Here is a 22,965-nt window from a genome sequence, read left to right on the forward strand (position 1 = left end):
ACCTGCTTGTATGTAGACCCAGCACAAGAAGCACCCACTCTGGAGGATCCTGGAAACAGGACTGAAGGATAACTGCTGCTGAAGAGTACGTGAGCCTCCCTTCCGCAGGGAAGTTGAACGAATTCATGTTCAGAAGGGAGCTGCAGCAGCCAGACCCGTTTTAGCCAGACAGGACTCATTACTTTTTCTTGGTATGACTGATGGTGCTAAAAATTGTGTTCGTAAACTGGAACAGAAAGCCCAACAGCAGGAAGACAAACACAAACTCATAATTAATTGAAACCTCACAATATTCTTCAATGTTCTGGTGCCAGTCTAACAAAGCATTAAGAGTGTGAATAAGCCCAATATATACAGTGGTTCTGGGCTGGTCTGTGACACATTTAAAATGAAACATATGCTGAAAAACTTTGGCTGAACGAGGGTTTGGATGCTCTGCACTCAGCAGCATCCCACTGAGAGTGTCAAGTGGGCAAAACAATAATATTTTGATGTGGATAGAGAAAGGAAGAGGCCGAGAGGAAAAGCAAATCAACAAGCGAGAGAAAGAAAACACTAGCAGTTTTAGAGCAGGCAGAAATTTGAGGCTAAATTAGAGTGTGCCCTTGAGATGATCTGCATTGGACTCCCAGTCTTTGTACTTACACCCTGTTAGGAAAACTGTAAACCAGATCATTAGGAATGGTCATTTGGGAAGTTAAGGAAGCATTTTCAAGAATAGGCTGAGATAATATCTGGCCTACTCTGCAAAGCGTCATCACCAACACTACGGAGTGGTTGTGCGGGAACACTTGTGATCCATCCAGCACACTAAACTGACAGAAATCATCCATGTGGAACTAAGGATAGACCTTGTCCTAAGATGACCAGCATTTTCTTTCCATGTTTTGGCACTCTTCTGTAGCTTATTAGATTCTACATCCCAACAGAGTAAGTAACCCAAAAGACAAATGACAGGACAGAACCCATTTCTTGCTTTCATGGGGATGTGGGGAAAGAGTCACGTGTTTTTCCCTAACTACTTTCATCTGGCTGATGCTTAGAGTGCCTCTGATGTGCTCTGGAGGAAGTTGTGTCCAGCCTTTCTTAACCAGCCTAAGGAAGTAAAAAAAGAGAAGAGAGACAGAGAGAGGAAGATCCTAAAGGAGTAATTAAAAGAAAAAAAGATGTATTGGGGCATTGCAGAGTTTAACTGTTTGCAAGCCACCCACAATAAACCAGATTTCACTTCTTTCATTCTGGGTGCTCTTTCAAGCTGATGTCCTCTCTGAAAGGACTTGAAAATTCAGCAGCAATCCAACATGATTCTTTTCCTTCTAGGCAACATGTTGCAAATTCCCAGGAAACATAAAATAAACAGAAAATGCACAAATATATGGACTTGCTAGTGGATTATACAATGCAAAATATTAAAAGATCTTTTCCTGTTTATTTTATGTTGTGCGTACTTTAGTTTTAAGCAAAGCAAGCAGTGAATTAGCAAGTATTATGATACTAGGTCTCCTGTCATTCTCTTCAAAATTACTCAACAGAGAGAATGGTCATATATGTCTGCAACCACGCATGCTCTGCTGTGATCTGTAGCTGTGATTGAGACAGGACACGGAGCTTAGCTGCTCCAAACAAGTCAGCAGAGTTAGTTAAAGGGCTTTGGAACTACTGGGGCTGTTACTGGGGAGCTGGTTTTACATCCCTAAATGAGAGAACAGCCTTCATCACCTTGGGACACTGGGAACAGTGGAATGTCTTTTAGTTTCCAACACTAATTTTTACATTCATTCCCTCTTTCTTCACTGGGAGAGAGATGTTAGTTCTCACTGACACCTTTGCAGGACTGAGAGAGAACATGCAAAAGAGAGTAGCACCTTCTCTTAGTTTTCTCTTTCAGCAATGCTGTTAATGACCGGTATACAAGATGGGTTGTTTTCTAAGAGCACAACATTGTTTGGGCTGTGGACAGCACTCATGAAATCAGGAACAAAGAAGGTCATTCCTAGCAGCATTTTTCTTTCCCTGCAGGGACAATTCTTGAATTTGGTGCTACCTAAGATGCTGTGCAGTATTAAAACAAGCAATGACTATTGTAGAACATGGGATTGTTGTCTTTTTTCTTTTTTTGGTTGAGCCATTAAGTCATAAAAAGTTGACTAATACAAAATAGAACTGGAGCGATTTGTGCAATAATAAGGAAAATCTTGCTCAAGCCACCATTTTCGTTTTGCAGTGCTGCTAATAAAATCAAATAGCTAGATTCATAAAACAGAATTTTCCTGCTCCTTCTTATCTTGCAGCCCAATGACATAAGTATCCATCTGGGACATGGTAGGATTCCTTTCTTGTTGGAATCAGACCAGTGACTGGGCCTTGGGTGTCCCTCTGAGCACCAGCTTGTCTCCACATCATCATATACAAAGGCTATTCTGCAGCCCATAAAATATGTCAAATGGCCTCAACACAAAAGACTCAGTAGTCAGATGCTCTATGTTCCTGGAAAAGGTCATTCTCTTGTGCTCTGACTCACAAAAAGGGCTTGAACCAGGGTTTGCTAACTACTCATTGCCTTTCACAGTCCATTACAGGAGAGAAGAGTACCGTCATCAGAGATAAAGAATGGCAGCTAACCCACCTAAATCTAAGCCAAGCCTCAAAACAATGCTTAAAATGTTCAACAGATTTAGGTTTCCAAAATTCATCATTATTATTTTTTTCTCTTTTAGTGGGACTTGCTGAAAACCAGCAGATGGCTTGTTATACTCAAACCGTAGGGAGAAGACAAGAAGCCATTTCTCATGGGATGCCACAACAGAGGCAAATCTCAAGGCTTTTCTGAATATACTTCAATATACTATCTCTGAGAATATATCCAAAGAACTATGCCCACCAGCATTTTGTGCCGTAATTACCTGATTTCCTCCTTCAGGTTGTGGGGGGTCTTTTTTATACCGCTATAAAATAGCGTCCATTTTCAGATGAGCAACTTTCTGGCTAAGTCCCTAAGCTAGCTAGCTAGCTGCTCTTGGAGGTCTGAAACCTGTGAATATAAATCACTAGACACAGGAGCTTCAGTCTAATTTAGATGGCCTGTAAGTATACTCTGCCCTTAAAAGCGCAAATCAGCAGAGATATACTGGCCTCACGAAATGAAAGAATGAGCAGAAAATTACATTCATTTTAAGCACCATGTCATACAGGTGAAAAAAATACCAAACAAGAAAAGCATGACAAATTTAGAAAACCTTAAAGCTTTTATGGACAGAAATGGACTCCTTTTAAAGGCAACAGTTACTTCCATTTGATTAGGAACTTGGGAAGACCAGCACAATATAGCCAGCTCCTGAAAGGGTTATCATGAAGGAAAGGAAGAAACGTGGGGTGTTACCCGTTAAAAGCTGTTTCTGTTAAATATCTTAGGGTAACCTGAGCCAGCCACTGGACAACTTTGACACTTCATGTAAGGGCAAGCAACCAGTGTCTAACTGAACAAAGAGTTATCATGTTAAAACAGGGCAGGGGTTTGTAAGGAGAATAACTTTTCTTCCTGTACAATAGCTTGTTCTACATTCACTTAGACAGCTTGCTGTGGATTCTGTTCATTGACCCGCATCCTCTCAGTCTCCAGGAATATAATCAAGAATAAGCTATCTGTGTCTACCTAAAAAAGGCATATCTACAATATAATAAATAATCTAGCTCAATGATATGTGCTACATATATGTGAGTATATATGCCAGTTTATAAATATATATGGAGAGACACAGCACCTGTTCTTGATTTGTAGATATCTAAGTGCATACACATACCTATTATATATGTATATAGGTTCGTATAGACATACACATATATAACTGCATTTATAATACATATATGTAAGTATTCATGAACACATGTCAGTGGATGTTTCTATACAGGAGTAAAAACTAAGTTGGCAATGCTCTTTCTCACTTTAACGTATCACTCATTTTGAAAATTATTCATGCCCAACAAAGCAACTGCAAGGAGTTATTCTAGACTTAAGCATTTTATCAAAGAAACAAGAATCTGGACCTTAAGGTACCATTTTCAACTGCAGAAGAAATTAACAGAAATTACTGAAGAAAATACTTTTCTTAAAAACCACGTTACACGTTTACCCTAACCCTTCACCAAAATGTAGAAATGAAGCGTATCACCAAACTCTGAACCCAAAACCTTGGCCCCACCAGATATCAGCAGGAATTGGCCAATTTTAGTTTTTATATTTGCCATTAAGCATTTTATCCCATCACATCATCCTAGGTAAAATGAAGGCTGCAGCTGATACTGTTGAGGCCAATGCCTGTAAACTGGTGGATGCCTGAACTGCAAAAGGAAATCAATATCCACCCCAGTGGAGCTATAGCATCTGAGGTACACTGGAGCCCTGTCTCACACTGATGACACAGTTGCACCTTTATACTACCAGCTCTTCTGAAATGAGTGTGAGGCTCTGCAGAGATGACAGCTTCTCTGACTTCTACTGTATGGTTGTCAGACACCCCTACTCCTGACCTCCCCTGTTTCCATCATCCACGCTTCTTCAATTGCAAGAAGCCCAAGGTATGCAGTGTGCACTTCAAGGGGGTTTGTTGTTTCAGGAATGAGAAAATTAGACTTTGTAAGGTTATGCTCCCCCTTTTTTGTACTTTCTGGACAGATCTGGCAGATTTTGTCATTAGTTTCTTGCTGCTGTTCATCCCAGCAGGCGGAAGGGGTGATGCGATCACATGCACACCCAAAAGCTTTTGTATAACTGTGAAAGAGGATTTTTTTTCCTTACTAGTCTCCAATTTTCTCTCTTAAGAAAGCAGTACATGGACTGCCTACAGTAGCTGGGCTAATGAAAGCAGCCTGTCTGCCCTTGTGAAGCTGCCAACTTTCTGGTCTGGCTATCTTGCTGAGACATGAACTATACTATCTCTCAAGCTACCTTAATATTAGTATTCCTACACGGAAGACCTAGCTCTGGTCATTTTATTAGGCTTTTCTTGGTGCTCAGCATGTATTTTGAGCATTTTTATAGGAGCTACACACAATTTTCTCGGAAGCACTTTACTTTCTAGAAGCTATTCTAAGAAAACAACAAAACCATGAGTAAATAGAGTTAGATTACATTTTAATACAGGCATCTGATAGCCTAATGTTAGTCTACAATTTCAATACGGATATTCCAATGCTTAAAAAATCATGCTCACTTTACCCTGAATACAGCTAAATTAACCGAAATTGCTTGAATCTACATTAAAGCATAGTACTACAGTCTGAAGCTTTCTGTTGACAAAGGAGCACTTACCTGTAATCATAGTTAGAGCTGATAAACTTGCTAAGGCTGGGATATCAAGGTTAAGGCTCTTTAAGTTTAAGGAAAAGTCTTTAATAGAGTCGAGCCACTCCCCAAATCCACGAAGGCACTGAAGTCTATGAAGCACGAGTCCATTGCAGAATACAAACTTATCCTCAGCAGTATCAGACCTCAAATAAAAATAATTGAAAAAATTATAAATGCACCTTCTACTTTACAGCAAAATGCATAACCAGTATTGAAGTGTCTGTCATTTAAAATCCAAGGCATATTATCCTGAGACATATGTGGGCATTCACATTTACAATATGCTTCTCCCTTGGGGCCAAAGTACAACAAACAAGCTTCTGTGATTGCTTACTTGGTAGGGTTATAAGCCTGAGGTTAGCTGTAGCATGTGGTATAGACTGTCTAATTAGTTAAGATTTTGGTCCTGCCCAAAGGCATAAACAGAGAAGACATTTTACATTAAATACTGTAGGTTTGAACCAAAGGAATACTAAGCAAGTGCATTTTGAAATGTAAAACTAATAAAAAATAGAGAAAGAAGAGATTCTGCACCTCTCAGCATTTACTTTGTCTCATCTGCATTTTTCAGACGGCAAAATTGATAAGGAAAAAAACAATGGAAAATACATGAAATAATGGACCACAATACACATCACATCATGAACTCTTTTATATGAAAACGTGTGTGCAAGATAGATATTACAGCCAAGCTCTCCTCTCCTTCCCCTCCCCATTCCCAATACCCCTGTTAAAAAATGCATGCAAAGGTCATTTTCAACCTAAGGAAACAGGGCATAATTCAAATCACCAGCCTGGAATTTTCTCAGTCCCTGAAAGTGTTTTAGGTAAAGTGTCTTAACTAGTGCTACACTGACAAATAGCATCTCACTGTATTAAATGACTTGGTATTAAGTAGAAAAGCAATCTGAACAAGATTTTAAATCTTCTTTATCCCTTTCAAAAACGGATGACAAAGATGTGCATGCACAGAAGAAGGGGAAAAAGAAAAAGCTTTCATACTGAAGGTGCTTTTCTGTAGTTTATGCTGATGAGTATGAAGCAAGTAGTACCTGAGGATCAATTCTGATTACTATGGAAGTAGAGGATGGGGTATATCAAACAAAAAGAAGCACATTAGCAAGACCTATGTTCTCTTTTTAAATCACCTTTTTTGGGTTTTTTCCTGCAATGTAAACCAAATTAAACACCATATCCTTTGGATGCAGACATTGCTGATGTTCTGTGGGGGTTTTTTTCAGTACCACTGACAATGTTCAAAGATAGCACCATATTTATTCCTTAAAAATATTTGGATGGATGATTTTTCACATCATCTTAAAAGGAAATGAAATAAATAGTTACCTGATGGAGAGTCTTAGTACAAACAGCTCCAAAAAAGCTGATTCTATGAGTAATGTCTGATCTTCTTTTGGGAGGTCAGTAAATCCTGGGATTTTTTCTGCCCAGCCTCTAGTTATGTCAATGGAGGCAGTCAGAAGGTTATAGAACTGTTGTACATGTTCTGCATCTGTGCCTGCAGCAGCCTGATCAGTGGAACAGTACTAAAATGAAAGCCACAGAAAGCAACGTTATGTGCATTTAAGGGCATTCTGTGAAACATACTTCATTACTTGCCCAACAACATCTTCTTCTGTGGCAAAGCTGGTATTATTATCAAAGGCATAATAAGTAGGTCTGTATCTATCTACCTATTTGGCTACCTACAGGCATTTTGCTATTCAGATGTACATTGCAAAAACATTTCCACATGTACAGAAAATGTTTAACATTTATAAATAAAATATAATAATTATCGTCACATTTCACAAGTACCTGTATGCTATTAGTAAACAGAAACAGAAACCTGGTGGGTAGGATAATTTCCATCACACTAGAAGAGGAATATTATTTAACTGGCTACAATTAAACACTTTTCCCATTGATGAATTTCTCTCAGCATGTCCGAAACACAGATTTCTTCCAAAACCTCTGCAATTGCATTTTATCTGACAGCGATAGAGACACGTAAGATAAATCATGTTTTATCTGACACATGCAGCATTGCTTCATTTGAATACAGAATCGGTTCAAAGTAAAAAAGCTGCCCCATATCACCTCCTATCCTTCAAATAGAAGCATTTAAGGTTCAGGAGAACCTATTATCCTGCTTATGTGGCCATAACTCTTCTAGACAACCATTTGACAGACCCAGTTTGCTCAGCTTCCCTGTGACCCCCTGACAACTCCCTCCCTGCTATCTCCTACTTCCCCACCAGTGGATCCCTGTCACTCCCCTGCTGCTGCTCTCTCTCTTGGCAGAAAATAGCACATGAGCTTTCATGGCTTACTCCAACTCTGTGCTGCTGGTTTTCTGAACAGGAACTGGGTAATCTGGTGTTTATTGTAACAGCTTCCTCGCCATCATACATCTGGTGGGTTATTTCTGGAAGAGATTTCATACCCACTCTCTCGCTGGGATTCAGTCAAGGAAAGGCTGAGTGGTCTCTATGGCTGAAAGAACTGTGCACACCCTCTGGCAACAACTTGCCACATGCAGCTAGGGCTTGAGTCCATCAGCCTAAAGGTTTCCCTAGCAATTCCCCAAGCCAGAGTGGAAGCAGGAAGACACAGCTCTCTTTCCCATCACTGTCAGTGGGCTGGCAGCCTGGGTGGGACCTTATTACAGGCATGCCACTGGAGCTGAAGATATCACCCAAATTGCTATCTGCAACCCAAAAGTCACCTCTGTGCAGGAAAAAGAGAGGGGTACAGCAAGCAGAACTTCCTGCTTTCTGCCCATCCTATTTGGAGCTGGTTGCTATTGGTAGATAAGTGATGAAATACACAGCGTCAGAGTTGCTGATTGATTGGAGAACCAGAGCAATCCTAGAGACCTCTGGCTGTATCTGGAGTACTGGTGCTAGCCCTGAATGACTCTGCTCTGCTTGCCCAACGCTAACTGCATGAGTTTCTCATGGTAAGTTCCAGCTCACGTCTCTAGTCTGCTAGTGAAACGTGTAATCCCTCTTACAAAGTTCACACAGTTACAAACTCTTCCCCAGCTACTCTGAAGAATCATGTCACAATGAAGCAGGCAGAGCCCAAAATACAGAGTGGAGCAATGGCAGAATAATCTTTATGCTGCATCATTCACATTTTCACTGCCCCATCTGAATGGAGCAGTTGAGCAGCATGAACTAACTACTGCTGACACTGGACCTCAGCAACATGTGCTGGGGTGATTAGGGGGTAGAAAAAGAATATATGTTTTTTCAGACACCTTGCATGTTCTGGACCTTCTTAAAATGAAGCTGTGGAGCAAGCCAAGCCAGTGTGCATCCTGGCTCTGGGAGATGTGCTTTGCTATGCAGGAGCTGAATAATGTCCTTTCAGCACAGGGAAACCAAACAGGCTGATGGAAACTCCTGCTTTGCCATAGGTGTTGTTAAGGCAAGAAACATGCTTGATCCTTTGAGCAGTGAAAAGGAAGGAAAAGCAAAGGAAAACAAATACTAACCTAAGTTCATTCTAAATATAACTTATCACAAGTCAGTGTAATTATGCCAGTTATTAGTTTGTCCCAAATATTTATAAAACACACCTTTGGCAAAAGTAAGGCAAAGTTTTCATGTTTTCTAATGAAACTGGATGCAGCATTATGTCACATAACTGTGAACGCCACAGTATGGTATATTCCACATGGGGCACTTAATTAAATTGAATACATCTAAAAGAATTATAACCTGTGTTTGTTGTTACAGTTTATCCCATGAGAACAATTTTAGAAGAAAGGTAAAAAGTTATATGGAACTGTATAATTTTTAGCTGCTTTAATACATCACTGCTCACTACAAAGAGTTTGCACTTACAAAGAACAGCTAAAATGAAATATTATTTACTTGTTACAGACTTAGCAGTATAAAAGTAACCATAAACAATATGTGTGGTTCTGGTTTATGCACCAAAACCTGTGGGGGTTTCCATGATTATTTCATTGAGAAGAGGTGAAATTTGACCTAACTTTTGACCAAGACAGATGGTAAGCCTGCCCTTGGTCAGGAGGCCACGGTAGGGAAGGGATCAAATCTGCATTTCTTAACCTGCCCTATGCAAACTGGAGGCACGCTGTGAGAAAGCCAGAAGACAAAGCTCTGCCTTACTCCCTTGCTTAGAGCTCCTTTGGGAATTAAACAAAACCTGACTGTTGCTCAAGGAAAGGGTTGCATGTGTAGCAAGCAGCATTAAATTGTATGGTATATCTGAAAAAAAAAAAAAAAGAAAAGCAGAAAAAACAGAAAGCCTGATGTTGGAGAGCCTTATAGCACAACTTAGCTCTACCCTTTGCCGGCTTTCATCTGACCTTCACCAACTGCTACAGCTGCAAAACCCCAACAATAACAGAGGAGAAGCTATGCTTGTTTGTATGAAAGCCCCACTCTTTTCTTAATTTTGTGGCTGGGGAAGGAGGGGGGATTATTACCTAAATGTTGCACTCCCCCTCCAAAAAGGCAACACTTCTATTTAAGTCAGTGGCTAATCTGCAAGAATAAGGACAAGAAGATAGAGGGTCTGTCTCTCATCTCACTTACTCAGAAGTGTAAATTTGGGGAATTGCCCCAGTAAAACAGGTGTGAGGCCGGACTGCGGCCCTTGGCCTTTAAGGAGTTCATAAACCAAATTCTCTTCCTGGCAATTGCTTTTTTGAAACCAAGGACCTAAATATACCTTTGCTGTGGATTGGTAAGTTAAAACCAGTGCTGAAAAAAAAGCAGCCATGTTCTGAACAGAGCCGGTTCCAATCGGTCTTGGTTTAAAATTCATGGCTTATGTAAATTTATTTTGGGGTTTGGTTCTTAGGGTTTTTCTTTTTGAGTGTGTAGGGTTTTTTGGAGGGAAGGAGTTCCTCTCCAAAGCTCTTATCAGTGTTTTTAAGACGGTAAAGACTTTACGGCTTGTAAACATGAAGACCATGCTAAACATTAAGGTCACGTCTGGAGAAGTGTTAGGACTGACTCCAAAGCCAGATTTCCAGATCTACCCATTTGTGTTGCTCAGCAGGGGTACGGCGTAGCTGGACATGCCAGAAGTTTGACTTTACGGGTACAGGATTATGCTTCAAAGGGGTTTTTTTATCATTGCAGTGTGCTTACAGCATGTTTCATTCAGTTAATTTCAGTTTTTAAGCAGCACTTGTTTCTGATCTCCCTTAACTTTCCTCTGTAAGTATAAAGTTTATAAAAGCCATAAGAACCTATTAATTTCTTTAAGCACATTTTTGTCTTTCCAGTACTGCTGAGCACAACAATTATATGTTTTATTGTAAAGAAAAACCTAGATATTACAAACAATCGTGCTTAACCTTTTAGCTACCAAGACTAAATTAATTTACTGTCAATCGTATGCTTCCTGTAATGTCCAACACAATTGTTCAACAATCAGGTCTGTTTTCCTTAAAAGAGAAATAGTTACTGAAGGACAAAGAAAAAAAGTCACATAAAACCACACAGGTTTCATTCAGTTCTTTGTAAATGCAAAAGATCTTTATGCCTACAAATAAATAAATGCATAAGGTCAGATACTGCTTTCATGGCCTGGGCTATTATATGCTTGTAATTCTGTGGAACTCAGCAGATTTCTGTCAAAGAGCACAGCTCATCACATACCTCGGTATTTACAGAATGACCCCCTGAGACATCCTGGTTAAGTTAAAACATGTCTAAATATGGCTAATGCATTCTCCCCCTAAAAGGTTGTCAGAAACTGAATATCTATATTCTTAACAATAATTAGGGAAATTATGTGATTGTGTATTTACAGATTAGCAAGAAGAAAAGATGTTACAGCATGCTTAAAATTGCTAAATTATATATGTAAGTACAGTCTAAAAGAGAATAATGTAGTTTTTATATAATTATAACCAAATACATTTTAGTATTGAATATGACTTAGCAACAAGTGATAAACAGCCAATGCAGATGTTGCCTGAATACAGCTGTATTTTTTAAAGTCTTAGATCTAGTAATTTTTCATTAAGGGGAAGGAATTTTATCCTGGTTTTCCTTAGCTGGATTTTCTGTCTTTTCCTATATAAACCTGCCTAAAAATGTATTTAACAAGCCATTTCAATGCTGTATTTTAATAACTATAGAACAGGTTTTTTAAGCTTTCAAGATATTCCATGAATATTTAAATGGTGAATATGACACATAAAAGAACAAGGTTACAAAAATGTATAATCTCTGGTAAAGCTTTGCTGAGACAGTTTTTTAGAATTTTTCTCTTAAAAGCTTGTTTTACAAATGAATTTTACTGAAGAAATACTCATGCTGGGCTATTCAAGGCCCGATCCTGGCCCCATTTGAACAATGGCAAAATTTTATTGATTTCAATAGAAATGGCCCTATCCATCCAGTGCTACTTTGCACAATCCTCATATCTGAATATTAGGGAAGTGCTGTTAGATTTTAGCCTTCAGAACCTGGAAATTAAGATATTGGACATGTGAGCACTGCTCCTAGTTTGGTAAATTTGTCGATTGTATTGTCGTTGCTAGTGTTTTGGCACAGCCTTTTGCAAGAAGAACGCTCTGTTTATCCATGCATTTTTGCTTTCAGTCACCCATCGAATATACTGCAGGTAATTTTGTGTCTAAGATCCTCATGATGGATAGTTCTTAACAGGAATTTCTACTGTACCTCCTTTCCCCTCATCACCCACCTACCATGAAAAGACATGGCTGGCTGGACAAATTTCTACCCTAATCCAAATTAGATTTCACATTTAGTTTCATTTTAGCAAACCAGCTGGTAGGTAGAAATGCAGCCTGTGAATCATTTCTATGTGGAAAACAAAGGAGCAAAGAAAAGCGAAACATACTCTTGAATAGTCAAGCTCCCTGGGCGTGGAGTCGGTTAAAGCTCGTACAAGGGCGTTCATCATGCTGATGGGAGGAGAAGGCGGGGAGGGCTGAGAGGGTTCTTGCTGTAAGGGGCTCTTTGGTTTGGAAGGCAGCCGACCTCTTCTCCCTTTCAGGCTGTCGGTACGGACAACTACGTAACAACATAAAAAGCAGGAATCAGTTGTGAAGATGCCAGTAATGCTGGATCAGAATGAACACCTGCTTTTCTTATGGTCATCAGCCCAGCAAAAGTAAGAGCATTCTCCAGTTTCACCGCATGCTCTTGATGCCTTTGATTGCAAAAGAACACAAACGATAACAAAATTGCGTCAGACCTATGATCGTAAGCAGTAATGTAGCTGCTTACTTAAAGCCCAGCTGTGTTCCTACTGTTCATGCTTTGTTTGCAACACGTCTGTGTGCCCGTGTATGTGTGCCCATGCACACACGCAGACACTCTGCTGCTGAAAGAAAACTGAATGTGAAACACAAATTCTATTGTTCTTACTACTGGTGCACCTTTTAAAAGGCACGCTTGTTCATCCAAAATCATTTTAGCTTTCTTAAAGCATTTGAAGAAATATGGCCACGCTATATAGGTTATATTATCCATGTTAGTATTTGCATTGGGACTGCTTATACAGTATTACTCACATACTTAAATATTTGCAGAATTGGGACTAATGAGTTGATCCTGTTTCCATTTAAATTAATTGCAAATTTACCATCAGCTTATGGGAATGAGACAAAATCCTATGTTAAAATGCACACAAGCCAGTGCAGCCCCTGGTAAGGTAACAGGGGGAAGCCAACAGCATTATTGAGCAATGCTCGAAGTTAATGAAGGAGACATTTTGGCCAGTGTCAAATTATCCTCTTGTGACCTTGCTGTTCTTGAACTCTGGGGTCTAAAGTCTAAATATGATAATATGAGTGAAAAGAAGACAATCAATACATTATTACACAAATATACACATTTGGGGGTAAGCTATGAATCCCATCACTAAAAAATTCCCTGTAAACACACCTATATCCACACAGACACAAACACAGGTTCATTAAACTTAATATTTCAGTGTCTGGGATGATAATAGCAATAGTCCTTACCTTCTTTAACCATGCCGACGCTGAGACACTTCTGAAACCGGCAGTATTGGCATCTGTTCCGACGTCTCTTGTCCACTGGACAGTTTTTGTTTGCCAGACAAACATATTTTGCATTTTTCTGAACTGTTCTCTGCAGAAATGCAACACAAAACCAGCAAACCGATCATTTCTTGAGCAACTTAGAACCTGACAAAATGTGTTTTAATTACAACATGAAAAGCGACAGTGCAATTCATATAATTAGATAAAATTAATTTCCTAACACACTAGCCTGCAGGAAAAACAATTTTATTAGTGTTAGCTGCTGACAATGAAAATCATCTAGGATTGTTCTGAAGGAAGTCTCTGGAGACAGGCAACTTTGAATGATAAAATCATATCTGAAATTACCAGGTCATCACATCTACCTTTGGGGATTAGATTATCTCCGCTTTTAATATCCCTTTGGGAACAATTTTCTACTTGGTTCATTCCCTTGATTATTGCTGACCTTATTAAAATAAAATCCAAATGATCTGCAATGTATTTCTTTTGGTATCGCTATTGTTAGTCAAATACCACAATAACTGGTTTGGTTAGCCATTAAAATGATTGGGGAGAAAACACAAATAGCAGAAACCCCTGCAAAATATTGTTAGTTCAATATTCTGGGAAAGCTAACCTGACCTGGGGAAAAAAAAACCAAACCAGGCAGAATTATTCTGTAGTTATATACATTTAATTGACTCTGAAATGATCTTAAGACTATACAATAAATCTAAAATTTGTAAAAACCTGGTAAGCTTTGAGAGAACGTAACAAATATTGACGCAAAAATGTAGTATGTTTTCCCACCCTTAAAATCAAAGATACATCGATAAATAACGTGGTACCAAGAAAAAAGACTTTAAGAGGGCAGGCATCAGAACAGGAATAGATTTATCAACTCAGCATTCAGTATTAATTTTTTCACAGCAATTAAATTAATGGACAAATGTTATTTCATAATTTGTGTTTCTTTTCAACTAACAGCCTCAATGTACTAAATGTAAGAGCCACAGCAAATACTTATCATTGCGTTTTGGAGCTGAAAACTGATTAATTTTGCAGAATAAGCTGGAGATACTGCTCCCAATCAAGGACATACTATTGATTGCCACAGGGTCAGGATCGGGCCCATAGGAGCTGCTATTTCCAGGTTATTTGTGTCCTCTTTTCCAGTTACATTTAAATACAAATGAGTTTCATGGGAGATGTGTATTTTACCATGTTGTGAAGGGATTATTATTAAGTAAGATTGGCAGCTCCATCTACAATTAAAGAAAAATGCTATAAGCCCTCCCCACAACTATTTTTGGATTGGTTTTGTTCCCATCGTAGCTTTTACCAGAACAGGGGCATGACTGCTGTCTTTGTAGGAAGGAATATACCAAATCAACCCCAAATGTATCAGATCTTAAGCCTGTTGCCCAGAACCATCCTTAACAAAAGTCTGTGCCAAGTTCCTCACTTAAACAAGCTATTTCTGAAAATAATGCTGGAATCTGAACTCAGCCTGTTGAAAAGAAATTACGAGGCACCCGAATCTACGAGCGAAAAGAGAGTATCCAATTCTTAAAAATACAAACACGAAGTTTCCACTGGGAAACTGCCGTGTGTAAGTTATTTTTGTTGCTATTCAGCTGCAAAGCTTTCTTGGACACCGAACAGGCACCGGGACCCTGTGCAGTGCTTAGTCACTGCTCTGCAAGCAGCTTTCCACTAGTGAGGACTCACTGGGCTCCTAAGCTGAAAAGTAACGACAAGGCAGCAACCAAATAAAAATAGAAGTGCTCATGTGAAACTGGTTTCCTCCTGAGGCCATCCCCACAGCCTTCCTCACCCCAGCTGCCCCAGGCCAACAAATGGCACCAGTGCCATCAACTAAAATATCAAGTGGACTTTACGATTTCAGGGTGTCTTTTTTTGCTTAAAAACGAGGTTTAGTTGGAATGACTGATAAGCAAAACTCGGGTTGGATGTATTCCATGTGAGTTTCGCTATGGAGTAAATGCAGTTTGTAGCTCAGACAGGGCTGACCCGTGCTCCGCTGAGGGATGCTGGCAGACCAGAGATGTGGTTTGCCCAGCTCACTGCCCTAGCCCTTTCTCAGCCAAGACTGAGAAAGCCCCTACAGAGAGCTTGCCTTGGCCTTCCTCAATAGCTGAATGGGTGTACATCCTGCCCGGGGGGGCCCTGAGCTCTAACACAGGATGCTCCTGAGCCCTGGGGTGAGGACCGGAAGCATGCACGTGGGGAGGGAGGAGAGGCTGGGAAAAGTGGGGTAGGGAGCAAACCGCAGAGCTCTCACCTTGAAGAAGCCCTTGCAGCCCTCGCACGTCCGTACACCGTAGTGCTGGCAGGCGGCGTTATCCCCACAGACCGCGCAGGTGCCTTCCCCGGACGAGGAGCTCCTGCTGGGTGGAGATGGGAGGCCGCTGCTGCCGCTGCCACTGCTCTCACCCATCAGGCTGGAGGTGGCTGCGTTGAGGCCGAGCGGTGAGAAGGCTAAGGTGGCTGGTCTTTTGGCCAGGTGAAGCCCGTAGGAATGGCCCTCCATGGGTGCCTGGCTGGCGGCAGGTCTGTCAGAGCCCAGGGGCAGGCTCAGGGAGGCAGGATCATAGCACATGTGGGCAGCCGCAGCTGGCGTGTGCGGAGGGGAGTGCTTGAAGTGGAAGAGCGGGAAGCGCGGAGGCACGGTCTTCATGGGAGCAGTGTCCATCAGGTGGCCGGGTGGCAGGCAGGTCTGTGTGGGCTGCAGCGGCGGCTCATCCCACAGGCTCTGGTGAGAGGGGAAGCCAGGCGTGGTGGGAGTGGAGGGCGGAGATTGCTTGAAGTACATGGAAGTGCTGGGCATCCCCTCATCCGTGGAGGGTGGCAGTGAGGGCTGATAGGGGGAGAGACGGGTGTCTTCCATCTTTATGAGGGGCCTCTGGCCAGAGGAGGCAGATTGCATTTGGTAGAGGCAGGAAGGCTTGAGCTCGTAGCTGCCAGAGTAACCCTCCATAAAGGTGCTGAAGCTGGGCAAGGAGGTGGTGGCAGTGGCAGTGATTTCAGTACTGCTCAGGTCCATGGTCAGCTTGGCATAGTCAGGGTTCATGATCTCTGAGCTGTACTCCGAGCCATACGCGTAGGTCTGAGCTGCATAATTTGAACCGGGCGGTGAAGGACTATACTGCGCTTGCACACAGGGCATATCTGCAAGGGCAAAGGGGGACATTAGCAACAAGCCCCGGCCCTCAGGAACTTCTTTGCTAGAAGCTTTCCCACATTTCACAGAGCTCAGTTAGACATCCAACTCCCAGCCTCTCTTGGACATGGGACATATGTTAGCCTCGTGTCTTTGCCTTTCAGGAAGAAATATGCATCAGGGATCGACTAAGCATTAGGTATTATGGAGCCTGCTCTCGTCTAGTCATGGGAGCAATTCAAATTTATACCAGTGTCAGGGAAAGAGGAACCCATCTCAAGCTGCCCTACATCTGCTACTTAATATACATAGGTGTCAATGAGAATTGGACAAGCAGAATGAAAACAGTTTACGGCTCTAAACCTGTCTCTGCATGCAACCGTGCCATACAATTTTCATGAAGGGTAAACGAGAATACCAAATGCATAATATTAAAAATTACATTTTATTTAAAAGAAACAGCATCTGCAGTACATGGCAGAGAATGGCTTGAATCACAGTGTTTGCTACTCAGGACTTGCAAGCATCAATTTTTCTTACTCAAATCTGGGCCTTTGAAGCACATTTCTGGTCAGCTAATAATTCAAGGCTGCTGTCTGATCAGCAGTTTTAAGGCTTATCTATGGTGGAACATTCTCCTAAAGAAAGTGGGGGGTACAATATACCCTTGAATTAGCAAAAATGCAAAAGAAGTAGTGTGCGATATTTCTGTTTTTATGGGAAAGCAAGGTTGAGGCTGCTAACATGGTTTTATCCATTAGTCTTAAAAGCTAATGTGGCACACTGATAGCTGGGATGGTTGAAGCAACACGTTGCCTGGTGATAAAGATTTGGTTTCTATTCTTTTCTTTTTCATTTCCTACTAGTCTGCTATTTCCTTTGCTGCTATCAGGAAATAATGGACCCAATTCTGCAATCCATTTGAGGTTTGCCTAACTAAACACCGTGAGATTCTGGCCCAATATTTGCAACTCAAACTAAATGTGCACGGTGTATTTTGGTTCTGCAGCAGAGGAATAAAATGTTTCAATTTATACATACTTTCTTATAAAGGGGGGGGGGGGGGGAAGTAAATATGGGGAGAACATATATCAGAATTAAGTGCAGTTCATCTCTCCTTAATGGTAATTCATATTCCAAAAGCAATTGAGAAAAAATTCATACTAAAAAAAAAGCTGCCTTGAGCTGCTTAATGAGGTTTTCCTCAGTATTTTAAGAACTCCCTTCACTTATAATTTTAAAATATTCAGTTGAGCCTGGCATGCAGGAATCCAAATAATTTGTGTTAAAGCAACTGCTAATTATTTCCTGCCCCCTTTGCAGATAAACATATTTAAACTAAGCACCAGATTTCAATTATCGTACTGTCAAAAGCCATTTGGATCTTCCTTCTTCTTGAGAAAACATTAAAAACTGAGGGGGGGGAGAAAGGGCTGTTTTCTGAAATTAAGAACCTCCTGCTTGTAAATCTAAATGCTTAAAGGAAAAAGCAGGAGAGCCCTTTCATAAGCCTTGCCTCCCAATGTTACTTCTGTTTTTTCTCTACCTTTCTGCTCTTTCCCGTCAATTTCTGCCCATGCCATTCCACACACACACATTTCATGGCAAGTCCTAATACTATTGTTTGTTATTTGAGGGCCATCTGTTGAAATGTAGTGATCAAATGAAAAAGGGGAGAAATTCCTTCCACAAACCTCCAGTGCAAACTGACTGAGGACCACAACTGAATGAGTTGACACATAATGTCACCCTCGGACGTGTTGATGCACAACCCTGTGAAGGAAATAAAGGCTTTTTTTGCTAGCTCAGAAAATGAGCAGGAGTTCAGGCAAACAGACCATCATGGGTTTTTTTGGCATTATTTTTCTGAGCATAACAGGGTTATGTCACTGAATCCTGTGCAAAGTGGAGTAAGAAGACAGAAGTCTGAAATAAGTCCGGCCTGAGGACAGAAAAAATATCCCCAACCTAAAGGTCTGGTCTCTCCTGGCTCTGCGGGACTCCTCCTCCCTCGCCCTTTTGCCAGCGTACTGATTCTAACCCCTACTTTTCCACTTGGGGCACTGATATTAATTACCCTGCAAAGTAAATAAGCTGGGATATTTTTTTTTCTTCTTTATCCAACAATATTAAAAACAGAGCACCCCGCAGGAGGCGCATCGCAGAGCAACCTGTCATCAAAGCCCAAATGAATGGGTAAAAGAGAAAAAAAGAGAAACACTCAGGGTAAGGACATTCACAGCCCTTACCTTATTATTCTGCTGTCTTTGCGAGAGCTTGAAGTAAGGGATGCCCAATATAAGGCCAAGCAATCCCAAAATCCTTTTTGGGATTTAAACACCCCGCGGCCCCTGGACGGGACGTCGGGACTGATGATGCCAAAGGGATGTGGGAAGAGTAGGAGCGACGGCAGGAGCTCTCGTTCACACACACACCCCCCTCCTCTTTCTCCTCCTCTCCCGGCAGGCGCTGGTCCGCGGAGCGCAGCTTACCTGGCGGGTATCTTGCGCGCTGAATGGTGGGGCTGGACGTGCGGACGGAGGCGGCGGCGGCGGGCGGCGGCGGTGGGGTGGGCGCCGGCTGGGACCTCTCTGCGGTGGCGGGTGCGGAGCCTGGCCTCGGCGGGGGGCGCTCTTCCGACCCAGGCTCTGTGCGCGGCGGGAGGAGCAGAAAGCAGAGTCAGAGACGGCCGTGCCCGATGGGCTTAGGGGGGACGCGGGGGGCATCGAGGGGACCCCATACACACACACACACACACACCACTCGCCTCGCCTTCCCCCTTCACGGGTGGGAAAGGGGGTGCCAGACAAGGAGCAGGTTTCTACGAGCTTCCGCGCCCTCATCACACAAAAGCACGAGGATGGGACAGTGGAGCCGCCGGTTTGTTGACCGGGCAAGGAGCTTGGGGAAGGAAAGAGGAGAGCACAGGCGGGCTGACCGCAGCAAGCGGGGCGGCATCCCCGTGCGTCCGCTTCCCCGCGAGAACTTTCTATTTCTATATCTGTTTCTGGCTGGAAGTTTCTACACAAGGTAGCGGCCGGACCTGAGGGGTACCTCACCAGCGCGGCCGGCCTGCGGAGTCCCCGAGCCCCGCTCTGCCCAGCGGGGTGCCCCGCTGTGCTGTTGGCAGAGGCGGGTCTGTCCCGGCGCTGCCAGCGCGGCCGGGAGCTCCGCGGGAGAGCAAGGGATGCGCTGCGGCACCGGTCCCTGCCCAAAGGAGCCGCTCCCGGCGGCTCCTTCTCCCGCTCCTTGCCTTTTTTGGGGGGCTTTCCTGCCTTTCCCGCGCCCTTCGTCTTTATTCCCCTCCGGCTCCCGGGATGCTAATTGACTATCAGCTCATCCCTTTTTCTCTTCCGAGGGTTTTGCTCCCTCCCGAGCTCCTGCGAAGCGGCTTCCCGCTCTGCGCGGAGCGCCCTAAGGCTTCTCTCCCCCCGGTTACCTAGAGACACTCGCTGCGCTTTTAACCACGCAGCACCCCCCCGGACCGCGGCCGCTCGAGCCAGGAGCGCAGAGCCGTAAGGGCTGTAAATTAGGAGGAAATAACTACCCTTGTCAAAGCTCTTTTCTTCCTCCGTGCACTTTACATTCAGCCCCGAGTGACACCCCTCCCCGCCCTGTAATACGAGGAGGAAAGCGTGAAATACTCCATTGTGACTGTGACTTCTTCAGGCGAGTTTCGAAACCTTCATTTACCCGGCAGGGACCGCGGAGGGGGAAGCTCCATTGAATTAAAAAGTTTCGAGCTCCATTTCCACCGCCGGTTAGCTCGCGATTTTCATGATTTTAGGAGGCTGGGGGGATCGCCCCGAGCCGCACGGTCACTCCAGCAAATATCCACGACCTCGCGTGAGATTCAACTCCGAAGAAACCGTCTGGTCTGGTTTAGTCCATTGTTTTTATACCGGGGCTTGACTCCAGCATACAACGATCTCCACGGAGGAGAGAAAAATAGGGCGAAGAAAGTAATCGAGTGAAGCGGCTTGGATAAAAGTTAGCGATTCATTCCCAAACTTTTTTTTCCCTGGAGAAAAAAAATCCGATCCCGGCACACCACCCCCCCAACCCCCCCTACAGAAAGCAGCGTTTTCCATTCTTTCCCTGGCAAATACCCTAGCACGGAATCCATCCTCTCCCCAAATCGCGAGTTAAACAGCAGCGTTATTAACTAGCCCCGCAAAGGTGAGCCGCATCCCAGCCTGGGACAGAGTACCGCGATAATGCCGTCCCGACAACCGTCCCCCGACATAATATCGCAACGCAGCGGCCGCGCTTTCTCTCCTCTTTCCAAGACTGAAACTTCTTTCGCAGCTATTAAGGCGAGAAGGGAAAAACGAGCGGCGCAGCGGGGGCAGGGAGCCGGGTAGGAGCGAGCGAGGAGCGGGGCAGAGAGCGGGGTAGGAGCGGACAAGGGAGCAGGTCAGCCCAGCCTCCCCGCCCTGTACCACTCGTGCCGGGGTACCGCAGCCCCTCGTTACCGTTTGTGACCTCCGAAGGGAAAAGTGCACATTTCCGAGGAGCAGATGCCGAGCAGACGTGTCGAGCAAAGCTCCTGTCTCATTTCAATACAATATGTCACATTCCAGCAATTACCTCTCGGGCGAGCCCCTTCGGGCTGCCGAGGGGAGCTGCTGTCTCCCGAAGTGAGGTCAGACCAACCTGCCCCACAGTCCCTATTAGACAGTTCGAACTTGGGCAAACAAAGCAACCTAGCTCCCAAGCGCGGCTAAAGGAAGGAGAGAAATTACTGCCATTCATCACCGGCGCTATAAACTCCCCGCCGCCGCCGCCGCCGGCAGCATCATTTCCATGACAACAAGTAGCAGAAATACCTCAGTACCACCGGCTCCAGCTCCCGCGCCTCTCGGCAGCGGTCCTCCCCGTGTGCCGGGACCGGCAGTGCCCCGGGCACGGCGCGGGCTGCTGAGCCCGCGGGGAGGCTTGGAAGCCGGGCGGCAAAGCGAGCATCCACGGGGAAGGAGTGAGGAAGGGAGGGGGAAGGAGGAGGAGGAGAGGGGAAAAGTTTCAGGCAGAGCCCGGCACGGCGGAGCCGCACCGTTCGCCGCCGGCATCTCCCGAGCATCTCCCCCGAAGGCACAACTTTGTCCCTCTCCCGCAGCCGCTCCCGCTCATTTGTATACGTACTCGGTTGCTGTGGAGGTTCCGTCTTTACATCTAGTTTGTAAGTGCCCTCTTCCTTAAAGGCGCATGTAGGCACTGTCCAGCGGCAGGATCCGAGACACAAAACCCCCGCGACTCCCGGTGGCTGCAGGTCCGGACGGTGCGTTATCCCGAGGCATGGAAAAGGATTGCAAAAGCCTGAGGAGCCAGGAGCCCGTCCGCGGGCAGACAGAGTGAGGGAGGGAACGGGCGGGCAGGCGAGGGATACCGAGCCGCCGCCGCCGCGATGTGTCTTTGTGTGTGCACGGCGGGAGCCGGGCCGGGACCTGCGCCCGCGTCCCCGGTGCGAGCGCCCCGGGGTGCGCGTGTGCCTGGCGGAGAGAGGGGACGGAGGCGCCTCTCTGCGCTGCTCTCCCGCTCCCTCTCTCTGAACGTCATTTATGTGAGAGGAGCCCTAGCGGCCTCTCCATAGAGCGGCTGGAATGCGAAACGTCAATAGTGACGCCATGGGAGCCTGACGCTACTGACCCCCCCCCTTCCCGCCCCAGTGTGTGCGCCGCGCTCCCGCCGCACCGCGCCGCGCCGTGCACAGCCGAGCCGTGCAGAGCCGAACCGAGCCGTGCACGGGGTGAGGCGGCTGCTCCGCTCTGCTCCGCTCCGCTCCGCCGGCAGCGGGACAGGGAGGCCGACCGGCCGCGGCAGCACAAGACAGATTTACATTATAAGATTATTATTTATTATATTATTATTATTATTATTACAAAGATCGAGTTGTGTTGTTTTGCAAACGCAGCAACTCTTTACTGGAGTGGTTCAAAGGAAAAAGAGCTTTGCTTGCTTAATTAGGGGCACTTTCAGGATAAATTATTAAAGGTTTATTTTTCTTTTTCTCTTTTCCATTTTTATTTTTTTTCATTTTTTGTAATTTTTTTCTTTTTTTTTTTTTTTTTTTTCATTTTTTCCTCCTCCTACTCTCTTTCCCCCTCTTTTCCCCTTTTTCCTTTTTACTCCCTTCTTTCCTTTCGGAACTCCCCAGTGCGCAGGAGCAGAGAGCAGGTTGGGGACGGCGTCGCTCCGAGAGGCCCTGAAAAAGCCTAGGCTCCCGCCTGCGCGCGTCTGTGTCTGTATCTGTGTCTGTTTGCGTGTATCGGCTGGGTCCTCTCGCCGCCGCCGCCTCCGCGGGCAGCAGGCGCCCGCCGCCGTGTCCGGTGCCGTGTTTACTTCTGCAGCCGACAGCCGGGCAGTTTGCGATTGTCACCGCGGCCGTTACTGACATTTGTGTGCTTGTGCTACTTACAGAAGGGCTCC

At 44.3% G+C, this 22,965-nt stretch overlaps 1 protein-coding gene across 2 annotated transcripts in view; it reads right to left on the minus strand.

The window, feature by feature from the left end:
• NR4A3 (nuclear receptor subfamily 4 group A member 3) overlaps nucleotides 1-22,759 on the minus strand; it is a 30,402-nt gene extending 7,643 nt beyond the window's left edge. Inside the window, exons 1-6 of one of the 2 annotated variants that reach the window (XM_080609807.1) lie at nucleotides 19,032-22,759; nucleotides 15,661-16,547; nucleotides 13,332-13,461; nucleotides 12,203-12,375; nucleotides 6,689-6,888; nucleotides 5,309-5,487 (exon numbers count right to left, since the gene is read on the minus strand). In XM_080609807.1, the coding sequence (XP_080465933.1) occupies nucleotides 5,309-5,487; nucleotides 6,689-6,888; nucleotides 12,203-12,375; nucleotides 13,332-13,461; nucleotides 15,661-16,545 (1,567 nt within the window). In that variant the 5' untranslated portion in view covers nucleotides 16,546-16,547; nucleotides 19,032-22,759. Of the gene's footprint in view, nucleotides 1-5,308; nucleotides 5,488-6,688; nucleotides 6,889-12,202; nucleotides 12,376-13,331; nucleotides 13,462-15,660; nucleotides 16,548-18,788 lie in introns of both variants that reach the window. The other variant, XM_080609806.1, reaches the window with a different exon arrangement.
• Nucleotides 22,760-22,965: the final 206 nt, after the last annotated feature.

The sequence above is a fragment of the Psittacula echo genome (assembly GCF_963264785.1).
Source record: "Psittacula echo genome assembly, chromosome: 2".
In the NCBI taxonomy this organism is placed as follows: domain Eukaryota; kingdom Metazoa; phylum Chordata; class Aves; order Psittaciformes; family Psittacidae; genus Psittacula; species Psittacula echo.